This window comes from Ustilaginoidea virens, chromosome 2, assembly GCF_000687475.1.
Source record: "Ustilaginoidea virens chromosome 2, complete sequence".
Taxonomy (NCBI): domain Eukaryota; kingdom Fungi; phylum Ascomycota; class Sordariomycetes; order Hypocreales; family Clavicipitaceae; genus Ustilaginoidea; species Ustilaginoidea virens.
The window spans coordinates 3,588,559-3,610,073 of NC_057317.1; the positions used below are offsets into that span (position 1 = coordinate 3,588,559).

Consider the following 21,515-nt stretch of genomic DNA (forward strand, 5'->3'; position numbering starts at 1 on the left):
CGCCCTCCTGACCTGATTCGACGTTGCTTTGCTGGCTGGGAAGCTTGTTAAAAACAAAAGAATCCTTTCGCCAAATCCTCTGAGCTACTACTTCTGGAGAGACTCCTAATCGATCACTACTCACGAGCCATGATGGGGAGTGAAAATAACCAGATGCAACTCGTCTACAGCATGTGCTTTAATAATGGTGACGCTCCATGAATTATCCATGTATCGATAGCGCGTATTAATCATCCTCGGTTAAACAAACGCCCATGCCAATCATGTACGCCCAAAGGAAAAACGCCCCCAAGATTACCGGTCCGCGCAGAAGTTGGAGAAGCTACTCCTCGTCACTATCTAGAACAAATCCGCCCCTGACTCGGGGCCGTCTCGCTACCACAGCTTCTGTTTCGCCTGCCTTGGTTGTCCGGGGCCCGCGTGCATCCATGTCCACATCTGCATCGTCACCTTCATCATCTTCCATGCTCGTCCTCCTTCTCTTCCTGGACCCGCCGCCGCCCGAATCCACTGGCTCGACGTCAGCTTCGTCATCGTCCGCATCTTCTTCCCGACTGCTGCCCATCCCTCCCCTTCCATCCGCATTCATGCCGTCAGCGTCGTCGGCGTCGCTCTCGTCGAGCAAGGCGCTGGATTTTCCGTTCCTAGATCCCACGAGAGGCTGCGCGAAAGACGTCTCGGCTGCTCTTTTGGCCCGGGCGGCTATTTCGCGCTCCCGAGCAAAGAACGCCTCGTCCTCGTCCGAGTCGAACTCGTCGTCGCCGTCGCGGACGTACAGGGCGGATTTGATGCGGCGCGCCTTCTCCAGTTCTTTGAGCTGCCGCTTCTCGGCCCTGTCGTTGAGGAGCGCCGCGTCGTCCGTGTCCGCGTCTTCTGCGTCGTTGCCCTTGCGCCGCTTGCGCGACCTGTTGGGCGGTTTCCTGCCGTCGGCGAGTCTGCGCGCCGTAGGTCCGCCAGCGGGGAAGAGGGCGTCGTCGTCGAGGAACCCGTCGGCGTCGTCGTCCTGGTCGTCGTCAAAGGCGGCTTTGATTCTCGGGGCCGTCTTGCGCTTCAGCTGGTTCTCGGCGAGCAGCCCGTTCTCGAATGTGGGCGGGCTGAACTCGGCTTGATTGATGAAGTGGATGGTGTCTTTGAGCTGGGCAGGGGAGACGTCCTCTGGGATAATCCAAGCGCTCTCTGGAGTCTCTTCGGATGCAGGTCCCATCAGACGCATGCCAGCGAGCTTCATCAGGAGTCGGAGATACGAGTTTTTGAAAATGGCAGTTTGTCGTTCGGCATTGTCCGGCCGGACAGCTGGTTCCTGTGTCAGCTTGCCTGACGTCGGATTGATGAAAAAAAAAAAAATCAAGGGGCAAAAGAGGGGAAAAGAGGAAAGAAAAAAAAGCATCATGATAACTTACAAAATACCGGATGGGTCTTGGGCTCCCCGTCCACTCTTGGCTCATCGCCAAATAGCTCTGGGGCATCGTGCCTGGCGTTTTCGGCTGCCAACCAGGCACTGCGTTCATATTCTGCATCAGACAACGTTTTCCTCACCCAGTCAATATGAGCGCCGGCATTCTTGTCCAACAAGGCGCCCACAGCAATCGCAATTTGCTCGTCACGCTCCTCCGTGTGCTTAAACTCCAGCTCGGCCCCGGGTTTGGGCTGGCTCTTGCTCACAGTCTGCTTCTCGTATCCGTATTCCAGGAAGAATGCGGTGCCCTGCATTTTGCTGAAGAGGAGTTCGATTATGAGCTCGGGACGCTCTTGCAGCTTTTTGCAGCATTTTCGCAGAATCTGCTTCACGAGCTCCTCCCAATCCCTGTACATGCTGGCGGACTTGTCGAGATGATCTGGCCCCTGGATCATGTTGTACAGCAGGTGGATGATGTCGACTCGAAACAGCATCACGCTCATCTGCTGCTTGAAAGCCAGCCGGTAAAAGTAACGATGGGCGCGCTTGAGCTGCGAATCCGTCAAGTCTCGATAGTGCTTGGTAAACCTCGTGAAAGAGTCCACGACACCCTGGGGCGTGAAACGGGAGCAAAATCTGTGAAAGTCAAACTTCCGCTCCTTGGAAATCCGCTCCGCAGCTTCCTCTTCGGCGGCAGAATTGTCCACGTCAGCGTCGTCCTGCTCCTCCCCACCGCTTCCGGCGTCAGGCGCGTGCCTCTTCTTGCTTCTCTTCCTCGAGCGGACTTGCATGTCCGCATTCCGATTTGAATACAGCTCTAGGATACGAAGGAAGTGATGGACAAGCTCGGTCGCAGCATCCAAATAGTCGAAGCCTTGGCCATTGTAAGTCCGGATGATGTTGGCAACGATGTCGTGCGTGGTCTCCTCGTAGAAGAGTCGGCTCAGCGCGTTTTCGGCGATTTCTTGGTCATCTTCGTTTCCAGAGGCAGCCATCTCCTGCACAGTCAGAAGGATCTGTGTCAAACATCGCATCACCGACGTCAGTTCGGCCCAATCCTTCATATCGTACGACTCGTGGAGCGCACGGGTCAGGGTGACGAACATTTCCTGATTCAAAACTCCTGCAACCAGGTGGAAGCTGTTGACGTCCTTGTCGGAGGGCTGAGGTGCCGGCATCTTGGCCTTTCGTCGGATGCGCTCTGCTTCGAGAAACCAAGCCACTAGATAGAAAAACTGCCGCCGGTGATATGCTAGCAGGTGCGGTGCCTCTCGATCGATGGTCTTGCGAGTGTGTTGGAACAGAGGGTTGAAGCCAGAGTCCAAGAAATCCTGCACAAACTTGCGTAGCTGGTCATTGGCACGAGCATTCAGCTTGGCCGGAGGACCAAGTTCCCTGTCATCCTTGTTCTCTTTCCTAGCCCTACGAGGCGGTTTAAAGGTCTTGTTGTCGTCCATCTTTTGGTTTCGAATGGTGGCGTCGGCGAGCGCATCCTGACCAGACAAGGCCGACATTTTGTTGCCATCACGCTTGACCCATATCATGGTGCCGAATCTATTATGCCTGGTAGGGCCTTTGAGATTATGCGACCTCAGCATTGCTGACTCCTTCTTCATCATTGCGGACAGTTCGCCGGCCTTGGCCTTGTGAAATTGGCCTTCATTCATGAAGAGCTTCTCAGCATCGACTCTCTTGACCAGGTGAAATATAATCTCCATGACAGTTGTGTCCTCGGTTCTGAAGTCTCCGCCCATGTTTGATGCCAAGGTGAGCAGAAGGTGGAATACATCCTGGTACGAAAAAGCATCAATCGTGGCCGAACGGGAGATCTGGGACTCGTCTCCTTCGTACTTGACGTTGGGCGGCGGGGCAATCGACGCCATGTTGCGCAAGAAGAACAAAGCGAGCTTGATGATGCCTTGGTCCCGTGTGGTTCTGTCGCCCATGGGAAGGGCCAGGGCTGGCAGCGCTACCCTGACAGCAGCATGAAGAATTCGAGCACTGTCAAAGTTGATGATGGCTCGCTTGTATTGCACCTGCGCCAGCTCCAGGACAGGAATATGCCTGTGATGGTTCACAGTCATGCGTTCCTTATCCCAGTCCATCGGCCAGGTCAGCGGCACCATAAGCTCGAAGCAGGCCAGAGCTATTCGCGACCGGAATTTGCTGTTGTTCGCTTCGTTTTCCGGCCACATCTTTAGAATTGGCAGGATATCGCCCTCGATGAGATTCGCCTGGTGAATGCATCGCGCCACGTCCATGCGGTTCGTCTTCTCGTCGTAAAAGCGAAGCCAGCGCTTCAGATCGCGCAGAACTTCGAGTGCATCGTCGCCGAGTTGATATTGGCCATCGTCATCCGTGCTAGCACCGCCGAGCTGCGAGAATTCAGCACAAGCATCTTCGCATGGAGAATGTATGTGAAAGATTATGGTTGATGTCGTGGCGGGTATTGGCCTACCGCAGAGACGAGACTGTTGATATGCGCTCGAACTTCGGGGTGAACAACGTCTGCTTCAGCGTCTTGCAGCTCCATGCTTGGCGTCCGCTTCGGCGAGAAGCCGCTTCTAAAGCGAGGGGGCTTTGGATGATTGACGAGCTTTACAACCGTACGGAGCAACAGTCAATGGCATCAGGTCGGGTCGTCGACGACTTCGAGCAGCCGCTTGGGTTGCTCTGTATGATTGATTGTATGTATGCAGAAGAGCTTCAATCTTTACGCGACTTTTGTGGCGTTTTGTGGCGTTTTGTGGCGTTTTGTCGCGTCAGTGATTGAGCCAACGCGTAAAGTGGGCGTCCGTCCGTGGACAGTTGCTGACAGCTGCTGCTGCTCCGTACAGAAGACTCCACAGGGGAAGTGGAGGCCGCCCCACAGAAGCCACCACAAGCCGCGGTTAAGCGCACTTTTGAACGTTGCTATGTACTAGCCAGCTTCAACTTCCTTCCATCCGATTGATTTCTTTAATTCAAATCCTCCCCCTTCTCCCAATCATCATTCCGACAACAGCTTCCGAAAAAAAAAAAAGAAAGAAGCAGGTGAGGAGATGGCTAGCTCAGTTCTGAAATTGCGCGCTCTGGGAGCGGCGCGCCAAGCTCGCCTTTTCTGCACGACAATGCAGCGCCGCAATGCCGCCGAGGTGAAGACCCTGGGCGTTATTGGTGCTGGTCAAATGGTAAGTCGCAGAAACATGTGAAGAAGATGCGCAGTCGGACTGCCCCTGGAGAGGGACAGACCTCCGCAACAGCAACCACGAAAAGATGGACGAGGAAAGAAGGAAGACCAGAGGGGAGAAGAGAGAAAACGGGGAAAAGAGAAAAGGAGCGTGGCTTTTCATGCTGACATGATTTGTAGGGTCTCGGCATTGCATTGGTTGCCGCCAAGGAAGCCCGAGTGCCCGTTGCGTTGATTGATAGCTCCGACAAGGCGTTGAGCAAGGGACTCGCTTTTGCCGGTGAGCAGACTGCTTTGCTTTTGATGCAAAGCTCTACATGCAATGCACTTGGCTAACTCGAACTGCTGCTTCCTTTGTCCGCGTTTTCCGCTGCAGATAAACTTCTCGCAAAGGATGTGTCCAAGTCTCGCATCACTCAGGACCAGGCCGACCAGGCACGATCCCTCTTGAAAGCGAGCACCAACATGGAGGACCTTTGCAGCGTCGACTTTGTCATCGAAGCCGTTCCGGAAATCCCCTCGTTGAAATTCGACATTTTCCGCAATCTCGCCAAAATCTGCCCGAAGCATGCCATTCTTGCTACCAACACGTCATCCATCTCCATCACCAAGATCGCGGCGGCTACAACGTCCGACCCGACAGACACGTCGACCTCGTCACGGGTGATTTCAACTCACTTCATGAACCCCGTTCCCGTGCAAAAGGGCGTAGAAATCATCAGCGGGCTTCAGACGAGCAAACAGACGCTCGAGACGGCCGTGGAGTTTTGCACAAAGCTCGGCAAAATCGCCTCGGTCTCGGCAGACGCGCCGGGCTTCCTGGCAAACCGTATCCTGATGCCCTACATCAACGAAGCAGTCATTTGTCTGGAGACCGGTGTTGGCGATCGCGACTCAATCGATGCCATCATGAAGAATGGCACCAATGTCCCCATGGGTCCCCTCCAACTGGCCGACTTTATCGGCCTGGATACGTGCCTTGCCATCATGAAAGTGTTGCACCAGGAAACCGGCGACTCCAAGTACCGCCCCAGCGTTCTACTAGGCAAGATGGTAGACGCTGGCTGGCTTGGTAAGAAGGCCAACAAGGGATTCTACGATTACTAGAAGAGCACGGCCGACGTGGGCGCTTGTACCGTCGCAGCAGGAATGGTGAAGTCTTTGGGGCAGCTGATACAGCGGTACGGGGTAGCGAGGCACATAAAAAGAAGCAACAAGAATCAGCAGTCAGTCAGACCTTTGGTAAACACACAGACACACAGACAGAGGCACACAGACACAGAGGCACACAGGCACACAGGCACACAGGCACACAGGCACACAGGCACACGGGCACACAGGCACACAGGCACACAGGCACACAGAAGACAGAGTAACAATTCAGCTGGAACATGTATGGAGACTGAAACAAGGGAGACGTCACGAGCGGCACAAGCCTGTAGTATCAGCTGGAAAGACGTGCCGAATCGGGCTGAGCATATATTACTACATTGGTTCTCATAGGCGCCCAGGACGGTTGTATCTGTAAGAGGACAAGGGGGAAAAGGGGGGGGATGGGAGGGGTTTGTGCAGAAATGCCCGCTTACATGTTTTGCACGCACTTGACTGCTACATGATGTCGAGTTGAGTCAATCAATCTGGCTGGCTGGGGAATTTTCCAGACCTGGGGAGAGAGAGAGAGAGAGAGAGAGAGCCAAGTCCCAGCATTTGTGGATGGGTATTTACTTCCGCCCCTACGCGCGCCCCCCACCCCTGCAGAGCCGGCACGAGAACGGATGGGGCTTGTTGTGCATTGGGCCTGGGGTTGGAGGGAGTGCGCTGATCCCGTTGCCCCGGCTTGTTGATGTCTTTTGAGTCAGCCAGCAGTCTGACGCCCTGGTCTCGTGGAAAGCGGGTTGGAGGGGGATCACTTTCGCAAGATTGCACGGATTGAAGAGAAGCGGCGAACGGGGAAGCGTGAACTTGAGTTGAGGTGCAGGGTGTTTTGTGTTTTGGGCCATTTCCCATGTTCCCTCCCATGTGCTTCGCTGAGATACGGGGCTTCTCAGCATCGAGTTGTACGCTTCGTCGTCGAGGGGCAATGCAAAGCGTGCGCGGCTTCTTCTTCTCCTTCTTCTCCTTCTCCTTCTCCTTCTCCTTCTAGTCGAGTACATCCGGATTCCGTACATTGCTTAATGTCTTGGGGCCATTCGCCTCGGCCAGCCGGCCCACTTGTGATCGATCTCATCTATTCGGTAGTTGGCTGCAGCGCTAACTATATTGCCATGTTCAATCCTTGATTCGGCATACTCGACGAGTCGCGGCGGCTTTTCCCGCTGTGGCGCCGGGCAGTGCACGCACGAGAATAAATGCTGCCACCGCCCGAGTCCCGTGCCGTTACTCCGTAGGTACCTAATGTACAGTACCTAATGTACCTGTTTGCTCTTGACTCAAGGCAGGCACGTGTTCCAAGACACGTTGCAAGACACGTGGCCCTTGCGAGAAGTATTCTAGTCAGGTTGCATAGATGTCAAACGGTGTACGGAGTAGACCGACTGCAGTACCAGGACCTATCTGGTACCCAAGGCAGGTGCTTCGGTAGGCACATGCAGTTACCGTTTCCGTGAGCAAGCTGGATGCTACATGTATGTACCAGACTCGAGCCCCAACTAAGCCGTCGGTCAGTAGAACGGGCAACAGGCGCCCTCTAACCCGTCATCCCGTCTTCATCATGGTGTACATCACGTAACTGCCCATCTACGGAGTAGTGTTCGCATTTAACCGCGAGCTTGCGCTTGGTTTCGACATGGGTACGTCCGTGGTCGGCTGAATAACCGAATCCTCATTTGCCCAACCTGGAACTGGAACGCGTTTGGCACTTAATCCATGACGCCTACCCGCTTCTTTCTGTTTCTTTTGTCGTCTTTCCACCGGGACCCAGTCGGTTCAATCGTGCCGTAATTTGCTCTGCTGGATTAACATTGTCGTTTGTCTCCATGAATGACATGAACAACAACGGAGACCAGGGGAAAGGGCATGGCCAAGCTGCAAATGCGCGGTAACCGACTTGTGCACCAAGTGGCTGCCTTCACCCTCGGGCTGACCGTCTCCATGTAATACTTTCTCCTTGTGTGCCATGCTTGCTTGGCATGAACCCGTGGCACATGACAACAAGCAACAAGCAACAAGATTTATACCTCACCCCCCCCCACCCTCTTCCCCGCCAACAACCTTCTTGCCGCAAAGTCCGTCATCATCATAGTGAATTGGACGTTGTCGAATATGGCGATGTGCTTTCAGGTTGCCGTTGGACTGCTCCCTCGCAAGGTGGCGTTCCAAAGTTCCTCTGAAATCGGTGCGGAATGAGGTGAAGTCACGCACCCGCACCCCATGTTCCTCCAACCTCGCTGGTGTTCCAACCAACTAACCTTAACGTTCACTACCGTATTAATTTATTTGACCAGCGGATATCGCCGAGGGGGTCCGCTTAAGAATTTGACACGGACCGTCGGAATGCTTCTGGAAAATTGCTGCATTAGCCTAGCCTGGGGAGGGGGTGGTGGTTGGGTTTATGGATCGCGCTTCCAACATGAAGCCTTCCACCCACCAACCAAGCGCTGGCTGCTAAAAGCTTTTCTAGAGCCTAGCGTCGAGCACAGAGGCTTTTTTTTTTTGGCCGCGAATCCTGAGACATCTAATGGAGAAGACACTCGACTCCATGACGTGAATTCGTGCGTCAGTTTAAGGTTGGGGTCGAAAAGAAGGAGGGCTGCCCATGTCAGCCGCGTCGGTTTTCAATAGGCCAGCACCGCACCGCACCGCACCGCACCGTACCGTACCTGGATGGAGCCGAGGAGGCCTTCAGCTTCTGGTGAATCGACGTTGATGTTGGTGTTGGTGTTGGTGTTGGTGTTGACATTGATGTTGACGTTGATGTGTAGCATGATGAACGGGAATTGAATTGAACCATCCACGTAGTCGGAAACAGGCCAATCCACGATTTATTTCATCGTCTGAGCACCTGCTGATCCCCGATATTTCCGAAGAGAAGGATGGAATTATGGATTTTCATTAGTAGCTTAACAGAAGGATACTGCTATTGAGTCTTGACGCACTCCGTACAGAAATCTCGCCTACCGTTTGTAGATGGTACGTAGCACCAGACATCATTATCATTGGCCGAGGAGGATCCCTGGAAGCCCACTCACTGCTCATCGGTAGGGAGGAAGGTGCAGCCAGCGATCAGCATGTTACAGGTCAATACATGTATGCTTTGGCCGCATAATGTACTCCGTAATGTACACACACCAGACCGCGTAGTACATGTACCCGGGTAAGAGGGACTCAGGTGCACATGCAGTCAGTCCAGTCTGGTGGAAAACAACCCGCCCGCGGCCTGGCTAGCGCTTGTGGAGGACAAGGAATCTGGCTGGCGATGGCTGGGGGTTTCAGCATCGCGTCGGGTCAATCATGAAATCGCCAAGATCTCTGAAGCGCCCCCCATCAATGATGTCTTTTCCAGACTCACCTCGGCCCCCAAAACCTACATGTGCCTTCAGCGACGGTTACGGTCAAGTCGCTAGTTTGGTCTCTTCAATCCAGGCAACTTTTCAGGCTACCCCAAGCTATGTACTTCCAGTCGATTTACCCGTGCCAGCCTCCAGCGTTTCATTGAGAGCATGAACGGAAAAAAGACATATGCAAGCACGGCAAGCCAGCAATGGTAGTTCCAAGGACCTGGACAAGGCAACTATCACAATTAATGAGAATTCCCCATATTTTAAGAAAATTAAATGCTACAACATATCAAGATCTGCAAGCACGGTAATATGAACCCATGTATAGATCTGCTAGGTACAGAGAGGTCGCTATTACTGCACTGCACGGCCATTACCGCGGTCAATAACATTGATGCCTGCCACGCCGAGCTTCCCACTGCCGCACCAAGACGTCGGAGTAAATTGATCTGGCAGGGAAGGGGGAAAAAAGAAAAAAAGAAAAAGAAGAGAAAGAAAGAAGGAGCTGACGGGGGGGATTCCCAGTCTGAAGTCAGGAAAATATCGCTTGATCCAACCATCCACCAGTAGGAAGGAGCGCCAAGGTGCTGCGGGGTCTGGGTCGATACGTACTGTCGCAAAAGTCGAGGCCTCAAAGCAGTTGTTGCAGTCTTGCTTGATTCACTTCTCTGAAAGAAACATCGCATGATAGGATGTTACAAGCAAGAATTCCAATCCATAGTGAAAGCAAATACCAACCCAATATTCGACATTGGGCTGTTTCAGCAACCTTTTGGAAAACGACAGCGGTGGGACTCAACAGCTTCACGCTTTTTTTTTTCTTTTCGCACGCACAGCTCACATGGGACCTGGCAAAGGCGGGCAGAATGATTCCACGTTGTGTTGAATGCATCAGCAGGTTGACAACAAGGCTCCGGCGTATCTTGATGCTTTGGGAATCTATTCCCAAGCCCGCAGCGCATTTTTCTGTCCATTCTTGTCGACCGACCTCCGCGCCTCAGTGTGCAGCAGCAGTGGGTGGTTTGGTTTGGTTTGATCCGCTCACCCCAAAGGTAGGAGGAGGTAGGTAGATACTGTACATACCTACCTCTACATAGGTACATACAGCTACCAACCTACCTTAACCTTACATATCAACCTAGCTCGGTTGTCGATAGTTGGCGCTCGCGCTAATCTGACCTGATGCAACGACCAGACTACCTACCTCGGCCCTTACACCGAGCCCTTGCAACCGAGCGATACTGCTAGATATCGTCCGGCAAGTTGTGTTGAGACTGATCCTTCAGGCTTACGTATAATAAGCCTATCGGGGCTCGTCTTTGGGGAACACTGCTTGGTCACCTTGTTGACTACATAGAAGCTCTCCATCTTCGTTATCCTTTGGCATCAAGCAACACGGCTTGACAACACCGACCCGAGTATCTCAACTGGAACCCTGGCCGAATTGACTCCGGAATCCCCCTGGCTACCCACTTGGAACCATCGCACTTCCCGGGACGTGAGACATTTGGCGTGCTTCAGGGCGTACCGCACCCACACTGTCGACCCTTCCTTCGTCCAGGTTGGATTCAACCTGGCAAAAGACGGATGTGGAACTGGCCCATTTTATGTCTCGCTGTCTTTTTTTCAGTAGGAATAGACTGGCGGTACGAAGTTCGATCAGACCACGGGAATACCCTTTGGCCCGGGTAAAAACTTGTTGCTCCCACGGATCTATCGGTTCACAGAATATTCTCGGCGGGCACGTCTTAGTTTCTGGGCTCCCGTCTGTGTTGTGTGAGTATCAATACAAGCACATTGATCAGATGACACCTTGTCTGGCGGGTGGTCACCTTGCATGAACAAAAGGTGGACGGTTAGGGGTTCTTTGCCTGAATGGCTGGCAAATGTCTGGTAAAGCCCAACGAATGTCGGATGACGCCGTGCAGACTAGTCCTCTTCCAGCTACAGTGGGCATTATGACGATGACCCTTGACCGAGGCAGCTGCTCTACGCCGAAATCATTCCGAAGCGAAGATTATTATAATTCAGTACGAGAAAGAAGCCGAAAAAATAAGACAAAATCACGTGCTGCCGAAAGATGAAATGCATCTGTTCACATCAAGTGCAACTTCACCAACAACTCCCAAGTTTTCGCAATTATCGATCTCTTCTGGAATCTTGAGAGCATCTCTTCCGATACGCGACAACGCTGTTCGTCTTCGTGCCCATGGTGGAAGATGCTTGCCGCCAATGGCGGGTCCTGGTAAATATATTTCTTGACATAGGAGGCTTGCATCCACTGGTGGGAGACTTCATCGGCATGCGACCAGGTTGCTGGTGCGGTCACTGCGGTGTATTTTGAAACGGGATGCCGGTGCGAGGGCCTGCGCAGTACTCTCCCTCAGCCCTAGGTTTGGGGTTACTGGCCTAGGATAAATGAAGAACAGAGGAATTCAAGACGGGCGAGCAATCACAAGAGTAGGTTGAAACCACCATGAGGGGGCACATTTCGCTCGTTTTGTCTAGCGGACCACCAGGTTGAAGGCTTTTGATCTCAATCCTGCTACGCACGAGCAGCCACTTGCCGTTTTGACAATCAAACTGGAACCGCTAGCCATCTCCGTCAGCTAGGAAAACAAAAGGTAACAAAAACATGGACCCCATCATGCTTTCCAAGTGTCCATCAGGCTCAGTTAAGCAAACTCGCGAGAATGGTGATGGCATTCAGTTTGATGATGACCCACGTCGCTTGTCAAATTTCGCATGCTCGTTCCCCCAACCTCTCTCTCTCTGCCTCTGTCTCTCGGCCTCTCTCTCTCTGCCTCTCTCTTGCTTTTCATCGTCTTTTTCTCGCTATTCGTTTCGTTGTTCAGCAATGTGCATTGGCATAGCTCCTCCCGTCGGCGCCAACAATGCATCGAGTACGGCCTGGCGATACTGAGATAGCTAACCTGATAGACACTGGATCTTGTCAACGGATGAGTCGATGGGCCCTGGAAAGTTCCGGAACGAAACTAACAAAAGGGCCTGTCACCAGGCACCTGATGGTGACCAGGGGAGCAGGGCTCTCTCTCATGAGGGCAACACATGCCTCCGCCGATAATCGCCAAAGTCACGATTCCCTACCCATGTTCTGCGGCATCAGATTGGTCTCTGACGGGTACCAGCGCTGGTAGTTGCATGTGGATCCAACGGTTGTCTTAACCTTGTTGCCGCTAGCAGCACAATCTCCCGCCTGGCTCACCGTCGTTGCTAGCGTGGTGACGAATAACTTACCAACCGAGCAACGTGCTACTTGCAGCCGTGATAAGGAGATGAAGGAAGTTACACACTGTTCGCAAACTTGGCGCGGAAACTTGCAACGGATTGCTTGATTTCTGTTACGCAAGGCCCGCAAACGACAACGAGACCAACCTCAGCTCCTAGGGCCTCAGGGTGGGCTTTGTTGGCTGCCATTAGTTTTGCCGGCTCCTCCCTGGCGCAAGACTGTCGGTATTGCGACAAGAAGGAATCAAGGGTGATCTCCAGTTTTGCCAGAAGTGGCTTCTTGTCGAACAAAACGAATCGATGTCTTGCAGCAACAGCTCGAGACTAAGCCTCATCATTCTTTATCGGGAACCACTTTTACAGGGGGGAGGGCTGTTCTGGTGATCCATACTGTGAACCTGGCGACCCCATGCCCAGCTGATCCACTGCTGTGGCTGACAACATATACAGGTACCAAGCAGATAGCTTTTAACCCCTCAGGAGTCTCGGACTTGGCAGCAAAGACCTTTTTTTTTTTTTTTTTTTTTTTTTTTTTTTCCTGGCCTTCTTGTCATGGCAACGATGAAAGGGGCAGCTGTGCGGTACTACTTGTCCTCGGCGCAGCCTGGAAAATAAACGGGAGGTTTCATCACAGCCTTTAGGCTCGCCGTCGCCACCTCCCATTGGCTTCGAGGGGGCCTTTCGGAAGCGGTTGCAAGGCTTCCACGTCCGCAGCCGTGTACTCTATTGCAAAACTCAGAATGGGCGTTGGCAGACCAATGATGGACACACTCATGTGCACAACCCCGTGGAGGCAACGGCTACTGCGGCTGTCTGTTCCATTTGACGGCGCCTTGACGTCGGCTTACAAGGGGTCGTTGCCTGCGCCCTGTGGCTGGGATAAGGTCGCCCTTCCCCCACCAATAACTGGCAAGCTTCGGACTCATCGTCCAGATAATACCTCTAGATTCATCTCCAGCAACGGTCGCGATTGCATTTTCTTAAATGCTGATTGAGTCAGGGTTTGGACGCATTCAGCTGGAGCCCAAATATGCGCCTCGCTTGCCGAATAGCTTGGTCGTCGGGTAGGTGAAGTGAGAGGGACAAAGAAGGTCTGCCTGGCGGCCACATCCATCCAGTGGCTTTCCGAATCGAGAGAGATACAGACAGACATGAGGGAGATTGAAGAAGGAAGAGATATGCGTCTACCCGAAGGTACGTTGCGCCATTGTAGGGGAGGTACATGGAGCCTTCCCCTCTTCCCCTCCAGGAAGCCATGCACTGGACTGAAAAGCGCCTGCTTTCGTTGGGCCAACATGGAAAGATAGCCGAGGGCGATGGATGGCTCAGTGTTTGACGACATGGGATAGATGATGGAAAGACCTAAGGTGTCTCCTCGCACAAGCAAGCAGTCAAGGTCTCTGCCATCGACTAGTCCTGCTTCCTGTTTGGCACCAGAGATCTCGTCACCGGAAACGAAGCAAATCCACCGCCGACCGACCGGGTCGAAAGCTCGAGCACTGGGGTATGGACCATGGAGCAAGGCCCTGGGGTCTAGGGGTCCGTCCGGCTTTGCTCCTTTGGGACACGATGCATTGTGCTTTGTGGTTTCTGTTTTCTCCCACCAACGTTGTAGTCCGTCGGCCCCGCAGCTCATGAGCAGAGACCAGGGCCAAGTTGCAGTTTGTCGGCTTGCCAGTTACTGCCGTTACTGGAAACCAACCCAACACCGGCGCGCCCCCCGGCCTTTCCTCCTCCTTCTCCTGACTCAGAAGGCAGTGACGTTTGCTTGTGTCCCAACGCACCGCAAGCTTTGCTTCACAAGAAACTTAATAACAGCGGCTAAATACCAAACCTCCACGCCTTTGCGTTGCATCTCGACCCTAGCCCTGTCTAGGCGCCACCCTTCCTTTTCCCTCCCGTTTGCAACGGGTGTTTATACAGAAACAGAGCAAGTCGACCGTTGCTCCATGGTAGCGAGGCTGGTTATTACGCTCACCCCACATCAGCCGTCTTTTCGAATTCAATGCGACAGCATCCCGGTTCCAAGCCTTTGGATTGTCCTCAAATTGCAGCCAGCCTGCATTCTACCCAAGGCCAGCAGCTCGTGTCCTTATATATTATCCTTCTTTCCCATCATAGATGTATTCAAAGTACATTACAGCCATCAAGATCTCCACTGGATATTGTAATCTTTCTTTTTCATCAAAACATCGTCAATAAAGAAAAAGGCCGAACAAAAAAGGAAAAGAAAAGCAACCCTGCCAAAGAGGTGCCACTTTCAGCATCGTGTATTGTCTCGAATGTGAAAATCTCCGTCTTCTCTTTGCTCTCGGCGGTTGATGCATGTCAACATCCTGAAGCACGGTTGCCAGTTTTTGTAAGTAACAGCAATAGTTATTTTATTCTCTCTCATCACACGAGCAGAGTATTTACAAAGATGTGTTACGGCATCTCCCCAGTAGCTTGCTTGTTCGACTCTGCCTGCATGAGGAAACACCACAACTTGCTTCTGTAGCGGAACGATTTCAAATCATCACAACAGCCTCTCTCGGGCGACTAAGGGCACTGCGTTTTCAACCACATCCCCAGCACCTATAATACGATCACATTTGGACCACTCGAAAATCAAACGAAAGAGTAAAGTAATCAAAATAAGCTGAAATAACTGAACAGCACCGCACAGGTTCCTCAAATGCTTGTCACAAGACTCTGTGAAACCAGAGACCCAAGTCCTTGGTCATTCACCTACCACAATCGGCCACCCAGTCGCTCCTCAAGTCCACGCATGTCAGACAAACAGTTCCCTCCAGCACCAGTGGAGCCAGATTGGCAAGGGCAATATGCTCATGTTCCTCAGATTGACAGCGAGGCCTATCCGCAACGCTCCTCTGTCGATGCCAGGAATCACGGGCAAAACAGCAAGGCCAGGCTGGCAACAGATGTTGGACACCACGCAGTCCAGTCAAGAGGCCTGAAGGCGAGCAATTTCAACCAGGGCGCAGTCTCCAGCATCAGCCACAGTCCTCAGCGATCACCGTCAATAACAAGCAACTCCAGTTCGGTGGTCAAATCTGCCAACTACACCCATTGCAGCAATCCAAGCTCTGAACCCTTTCCTTTTTCCAAGCCCTCGGATTCAAGCAACGCGTACTACTACAGACCTCAAGGTGACCAAATCTCGGTCATCGAGCCTAGTCAATCTGATAGAGAGGACAAGGAGCAGAGCCTTGACCAAGAAGCAGGATATGATGTTGAGGATCAGGATGATGGGGATGGGACAGAGGACAGAGTCCACTCACGTCATCAAACCGTCGCAGAGAGACTCGCAGCTCGGCGCAAGATGAAGAGGTTTAGGTATGACAACGATCCCACGCCTGTGACAGTTTGAAGAGACGCCGCCGTTTGGTTTCTTTTTCTCCCTTTGTCCATGTATGCCAAGTCCCGTTGTTCGCTAACAAGACATTTAGGCTTACTCATCAGCAAACGAGGTTTTTGATGAGCGAGTTCGCCAAGCAACCGCATCCAGATGCTGCCCACAGGGAACGACTGTCTCGAGAGATACCTGGCTTAAGTCCCCGCCAAGTGCAAGTTTGGTTCCAGAATCGGTGAGATTGATGATGCCATAACCCGAACCCGAGGATGAAGAAGAAGAAGAAGTGTCATACTTACTCGAAGCAATTAGGCGAGCGAAAATCAAGAGACTTACGGCGGATGATCGAGACAGAATGATTAGAATGCGGGCGGTCCCCGACGATTTTGACAACGTACAAGCGTTGCACTCTCCTTATGGCGCAGTTCACGGAATCGCGCCCGTTTTATCACCCTCACACATGGGGCCGACGGTCAGCCCCTACCCCAACCGAGGCTCGAGGCCTGTGGTGCTGGACATGAGAAGGGCGGGTGGGGAGTCGTATGCGTCGCCAACGGGCCTGACACAGTCGTTTGGCGGTATTGACATTGGACAAGCGCCGCCAGGGATGGGTCACTCTGAACTGGCCTTGACAACGAGCCCTTTGTACCACGACCGATACGGCTCAAGCGCCTCGTCGCCGGTAGCTTCTGGCCTCGGATATCGGGCTCCTAGTAGTGCGTACTGGAACTCGGCAACGAGCAGCATCGGGAGCGTATCACCGCCCAGCAGGTCTGCGTACAGGGACTCGAACCCACTTCAAGGTCGCGATTGGGGTTGTCGCAGTGTTTCGGAAACGGTTCAAACACCGACTGGCATGTATCAGGGGCAGAGTCCCACAACTGATGCACCAGATCGACAAATCGGTTACTCGAATGCTCAGTTTGATCATTCAAATCCAAGCGGCTTTGGTGGACTGGAGGCACAGACATATCCTGGTAAGCTTGCTTTTTATTTTTTATTTTTTATTATTTTTTATTTTTTAATTTTTTTTTTCGCCTTGTCTCCCCCCCCCCGGGGGGCGGCATTGTCATGACAAAACTATTGCTTGATATAATTGACCAGATTGTGCTGAGTCGTTAACTTGCTAGCACAGACTTGCCCGGGAGAGCGTCAGATGGAAACGTCACGGGCATGAGAGGAGACTCAAGCATGAGCCGTGGCCGAGTTCCGGCCGTGACGACAGAGGGACCGCTGTCGATGGACTTTGGCTTTAGGGACTCGTACCAAAGCGTTGGTCTGCCGCCGTCTCTTCCCCATCAGCAGCACCAGCATCAGCATCAGCATCAGCATCCGCATCCGCATCCGCATCAGCACGATGACAGAAGCCAGCACTTGCCTTCTCTCAGGCAGAACATGACGCCACCCAGCAGCAACTATTCGCGCGGTGGTCCTGTCTCGGCATCGTTGGAGATGGCAACAGACCGGCCCTTGCTGGTACAAGGCGAAAACATGGGGGAGTACCCTGTTCCGCAACTACCTGCGCCCATGCCGGCGTCCGGTGGCTTGAGTCGTCCGTTTCCTCCACCGACGTCGAACCGAGATCCTAGCAGTGGGTCTCTGGGCCTTTGAAGGATTTATGCTGACAATGGCCAATGGCGTGTCGAACGAGCGAATGAAGGGTCAAGACGTGATGAAATCGTTTTCCTTTTTTTCCCTTTTTTTTTTTTTTTTTTTCCACTCTTTTTCTTGAGGACTTCTTTTTTTTTCCTCCCCCCTCCTCTTCCTACTTTTTTGTTGTCCTTTGCAAGATGGTTTGTCTTTGTTCTTCACTGGTATAGAGGCTAGACGGGAATGTTTGTGGTATCAGGTGCCCACTGTTTTGCGAGAATTTGTTGCCATTTGTTTACCATAGATGCATGCGTATGCCGAGAATCATTGTTCCTTGGTGCTGCTACATACTTGCAGCATGGGAGTTGTGTTGCGATGAAGTACGCATGGTTTGAGCCCCAAGGCGGGAGGGAGAATACAAGGGTCACACCGAAGCCAGAGTCTCTTTTCCTCGCCGTCGATATCCGTGCTAGTAGGAGGCATGAGCATGGCAGCCACTCTCGACCAGCAGCGGCACACATTTCCACAAACTACGAAACCATGGATGGATAGCCCAGGTCCCGACCGGCCGCACGTAAAGAAGGATACCGGGGGTGGAGAAAGCGCCACACTGCGGGCCGCGCGAAGAAATAGAGTTTACAAAAGCCCCCAGTTGGCCACATTCGTCGGCTGGGGCCCTAGCAAAGTTCTCCTCCGGGTATCGATAAGCGGAGCGGGCGTCTGGTGGCTATTGCTTGCTTGCTTGCTCATCTGCAACGACACGACGGACGGCCCAGGGCCTTGCCTGCCGTCGTTGTTGCCACCGCCGCGCCGGGCCGCGGCCTGAGAGTTAGGCGGAGGCGTGGGGGGGGGGGGGGGGGGGGGGGGGGGAGGGCGAATAAAAAAGGAGAGAAAAAGGGAACCAAAAAAAAAAAAAAAGGAAAAGAAAAAAAAAAGGTGGAGGCGCCCCCTGGGGTTTGACGTATGCAATGCAATGCATTCATTGCATGCATTTGCATGGATGGGCGATTTGCGCGGGACGGACTTGCCGCTTTGGAAAGGGGGATAGGGCGCAATGATGATGGAGAGTGAGAAAAAAAAAAAAAAAGGGTAGAGCGGGAAAGGAAAAAGGCTTTCGGAAATGTGCTCAGCAGGGCAAACTGTGAGGGAGGATTTGAGTTTTGGGAAGGAAGCACTGGGCCCTTCTTTCCCGCGGGGAAGGGGGGGAAGGTGGGGGAAGGGGCGGGGGCGGGCTTGGCGACCAATGGAGAGATTGGGCTTGGCGGGAGCGAAGCTTGCGAAACATGCGAAACATGCGAAACATGCATGCACGCTGGAAGAGGCAAAAGCCACAGCACAAGCTGCTGCAGCGACACGATGTGGGCGAGGCAAGTCGTCGAAACGAAGAAGAACCGACAAGAGCGTCGAATCAATCTACGGGACGGGCGCGGAGACGGGGGACAACCTGCAGGGACTAACCCGGGAGGATGCCGCAGGCAGTGCCTCAGCGGGGTGCGCACTGTGCCAAACAAGGGCCCCCTGCTTGAGTGGCAGGCAAGCCGGGGGGCGATGGACGACCGAAATGCAAATGCAAATGCGTGCCATACGCGCAGCGCAGCGCAGCGCATTTGACAAGGCGACAATGACCCTCCCGATGCAACCGTCAAGCCCGAGGCGGCCCAGGAGCTCGGATGTTGCTTGAGGGCGTGAGCAGGCGAGAAGACGACAAGATGAAGATGATGATGAGGACGATGCGAACATGACAAAGCTGGCCAAGAGTGACAAACATGACAATGGCAGAGCGTGACAAACATGACGAAGCCGACGACACAGGAAATTAAGACCAAGAAAAAAAAAAAAAAAGACAAAGACAAAGACTGGAAAAAAACAAGACAAAGGCTTTACCCCCCCCCCCCCCCCTACACATACGGTCGTTCCAGAATCCACTGCTGCCCCGTCTTGACAAAGCCCTCGAGCGTGTAACCCGTCACCCAGGCCGATGCAGCCCTCACGTCAAACGCTGCAGCCGTCTCCTCGACCTTGGCCACAATGTCCTTTTGCACCACGTCGTCCAGCCCGCTCTTGGCCACCGGCACCATGTCCTCCCGGTCGCGGTCGCGGTCCTGGTCCTGGTCCTGGTCCTGGTCCTGGCCCTGGCCCTGGCCCTGGCCCTGGCCCTGGCCCTCGTTTCGGTCCCGCCCGTGCGCCTTGTCCAGCGACCACCGGGCCGCCTTGTCCATAAACTCGTTGCCAAACGTGCTCGAGTTGGCCATGTGCTGCACCACCGAACACCTCAGGAAGCGAAGGCAGAACGTCTTGGCCAGCGCCTCCGTCACGCGCTCCGGCTCGTAGCCCACCTGGCCCAGGCTGTACTGCAGCGCCTCGGCGTCTTCCATGGCCAGGCAGCCTGCCGCGGCCTGGTGAGGTAGCATCGGGTGCGCGGCGTCGCCGAGGATGATGGCCCTGCCCTTGTACCACGTCCGCAGCGGCGCCTGCTTGCGCAGTTGCCACAGCCCGCACGTCGGCACGCACCTGACCAGGCTCCGCATCGGCTCGTGCAGGTCCTCCACCAGGGATCGCAGGTGCTCCAGAGAACCAGCAGAGGCCCAGTCCTCCCTCGTCTGCCGCAGCTCGTAGTCTGCCAGCAGCACCGCGCCGTTGATCAGCCCCGACGCGTGGCAGCCGTACGTCACGACGCGCCGTTCCCGCGAGTCAACCACGTTGAGGTGGTTGTTGGCCGGCGACACGAGCTCCTTGATGCGCTCCTTAAACCTCTCGGGAAGATGGGCCCAGTCGCCGGGGGCCATGGTCCATCGGTAAGCGCTGAGCCCCGAAGGCTCCACGATGGTCTCCTTGACAATGGCTTTTCGCGTGACGCTGCGCACACCGTCGCCGCCCACCACGACGTCGCTTTCGTACACCGACCCGTCTTCTGTCGTGACGTTGCCGGATTCCACGTCCTAAAAGCCCAAACCCCATCACGTTAGCGGCACAAGTGTGTGTGCGTGTGTTTTTTCCCCTTCTTTGCCCCCCCCCTGCCTCTTCCTCCCCCTTCCCCCCCTTTTACTTACCACTTCAACCACCTTTTTGCCAAGCAGCAGTTGGGCTGCTGGTCCCTCCCCATCCGTCGACGTTGCCTTTTTCACCAGTGCGTCGAGCACGGCTCCTCTGTGAGCCGTGTAACAGTTGGGGGGTAGCGGTCCATTTTCTCGCTTGACGGATCCATCGTCCCATCCAAGCTCCAGGACGGATTGCATCGGTATAGCTTTGATGTCTTCGACGGGGTCAATGCCAAGGGTGTCTTTTAGAATGCGTGATCCGCAGGGAAGTAGAGCAAGCCCGGCAGCTCGGATATTCATCTGTTCAAAGCTGTCTGCTGCTTCCAGAAGAACGATGCTGGACACATGCTTGCGCAGGGCCACAGCCGCGGTGAGACTGGCTAAACCAGCGCCAACACAGGTTACTCGGAGAGTCATGATGCCAGGTCAACAGTCGTAGTTGGTGGTCGACGTCTTGGTTCCCATCCCAAGAATGTTGCGCGTTTCTTTTCTCTTTCTCCCTCCCCGTCTTCTTTCTTATCCCTCATATGTGTCTGTGTCGTTCAAAAGTTGGGCGACGGAAGCCTTTTATGTTCCCATCCGGAGGTCGCTTGCAGTTTTCCCGTCGCGCGGCTCGGGCAAACTGTCATGGCGTGTGCTGAGTCTGCTGAGTCTGAGTCTGCTGACAATTAACTGATAATCAACGGCCATCTATTTTCGGGTACAACTCGACCTGACGATGCCCTGCGGACGCCACGGTTCTACGGGATCGTGGATCGGAAATCGGAGCAGTAAGCAGGACTCGCCCTGGCCCAACGGAGCCCCGGAGCTATTTAGGGGTCATCAAACGCTCCTTTCCTTTGCCTTGGCAGATGAGTAGTGAGCGGTTGAGCAAAGGCGTTCCCTCCTGGCACGCCAGCATTATCCAAAGTTCGATTACATCATAGTGAGCAAACGCCGCCCCAAAATCCGCGACAGGACAAGTCCACGACTGCTAAAAGTCAGCCACAACACAACGGTGGCACTGGCGGGCCTTTACCAGAGAGCGCCTTGCCGCTCTTGTTTCTGCTCCATGTGTGCCAGTGCCTTCTTGCAATTGCCCCAACAGTCGGAAAAGACAGTTGACGCGTAGTTCGTTGGTTACCTTGGCAGGTGGTCGGTCACGAGCACAGCCATGCAGCGGAAAGGGAGCACTTGGCCGCGACGGCCTGTCAATCTACGAAGCACTGCTGGTCGGTCAAAACCA

The 21,515-nt window shown here is 53.9% G+C and overlaps 4 protein-coding genes across 4 annotated transcripts; 2 read left to right on the plus strand and 2 right to left on the minus strand.

Annotated features, from left to right (window-relative positions):
* Positions 1-322: 322 nt before the first annotated feature.
* UV8b_02754 (uncharacterized protein) lies at positions 323-3,929 on the minus strand (the record flags this gene model as incomplete). Its single annotated transcript, XM_043140252.1, has 3 exons — positions 323-1,293; positions 1,401-3,771; positions 3,855-3,929. 3 exons carry the CDS (start codon positions 3,927-3,929, stop codon positions 323-325), a joined length of 3,417 nt encoding a protein of 1,138 aa, XP_042996186.1.
* A 508-nt stretch (positions 3,930-4,437) lies between these two features.
* Positions 4,438-5,672, plus strand: UV8b_02755 (uncharacterized protein; the record flags this gene model as incomplete). Its single annotated transcript, XM_043140253.1, has 3 exons — positions 4,438-4,566; positions 4,746-4,845; positions 4,942-5,672. 3 exons carry the CDS (start codon positions 4,438-4,440, stop codon positions 5,670-5,672), a joined length of 960 nt encoding a protein of 319 aa, XP_042996187.1.
* Positions 5,673-15,077: 9,405 nt separating this feature from the next.
* UV8b_02756 (uncharacterized protein) lies at positions 15,078-17,273 on the plus strand (the record flags this gene model as incomplete). Its single annotated transcript, XM_043140254.1, has 4 exons — positions 15,078-15,646; positions 15,760-15,897; positions 15,975-16,639; positions 16,798-17,273. The coding sequence occupies 4 exons, from the start codon at positions 15,078-15,080 to the stop codon at positions 17,271-17,273; spliced, it is 1,848 nt and encodes a 615-aa protein (XP_042996188.1).
* A 1,877-nt stretch (positions 17,274-19,150) lies between these two features.
* UV8b_02757 (uncharacterized protein) lies at positions 19,151-20,707 on the minus strand (the record flags this gene model as incomplete). The annotated part of the gene is made up of 2 exons (XM_043140255.1): positions 19,151-20,191; positions 20,303-20,707. 2 exons carry the CDS (start codon positions 20,705-20,707, stop codon positions 19,151-19,153), a joined length of 1,446 nt encoding a protein of 481 aa, XP_042996189.1.
* Positions 20,708-21,515: the final 808 nt, after the last annotated feature.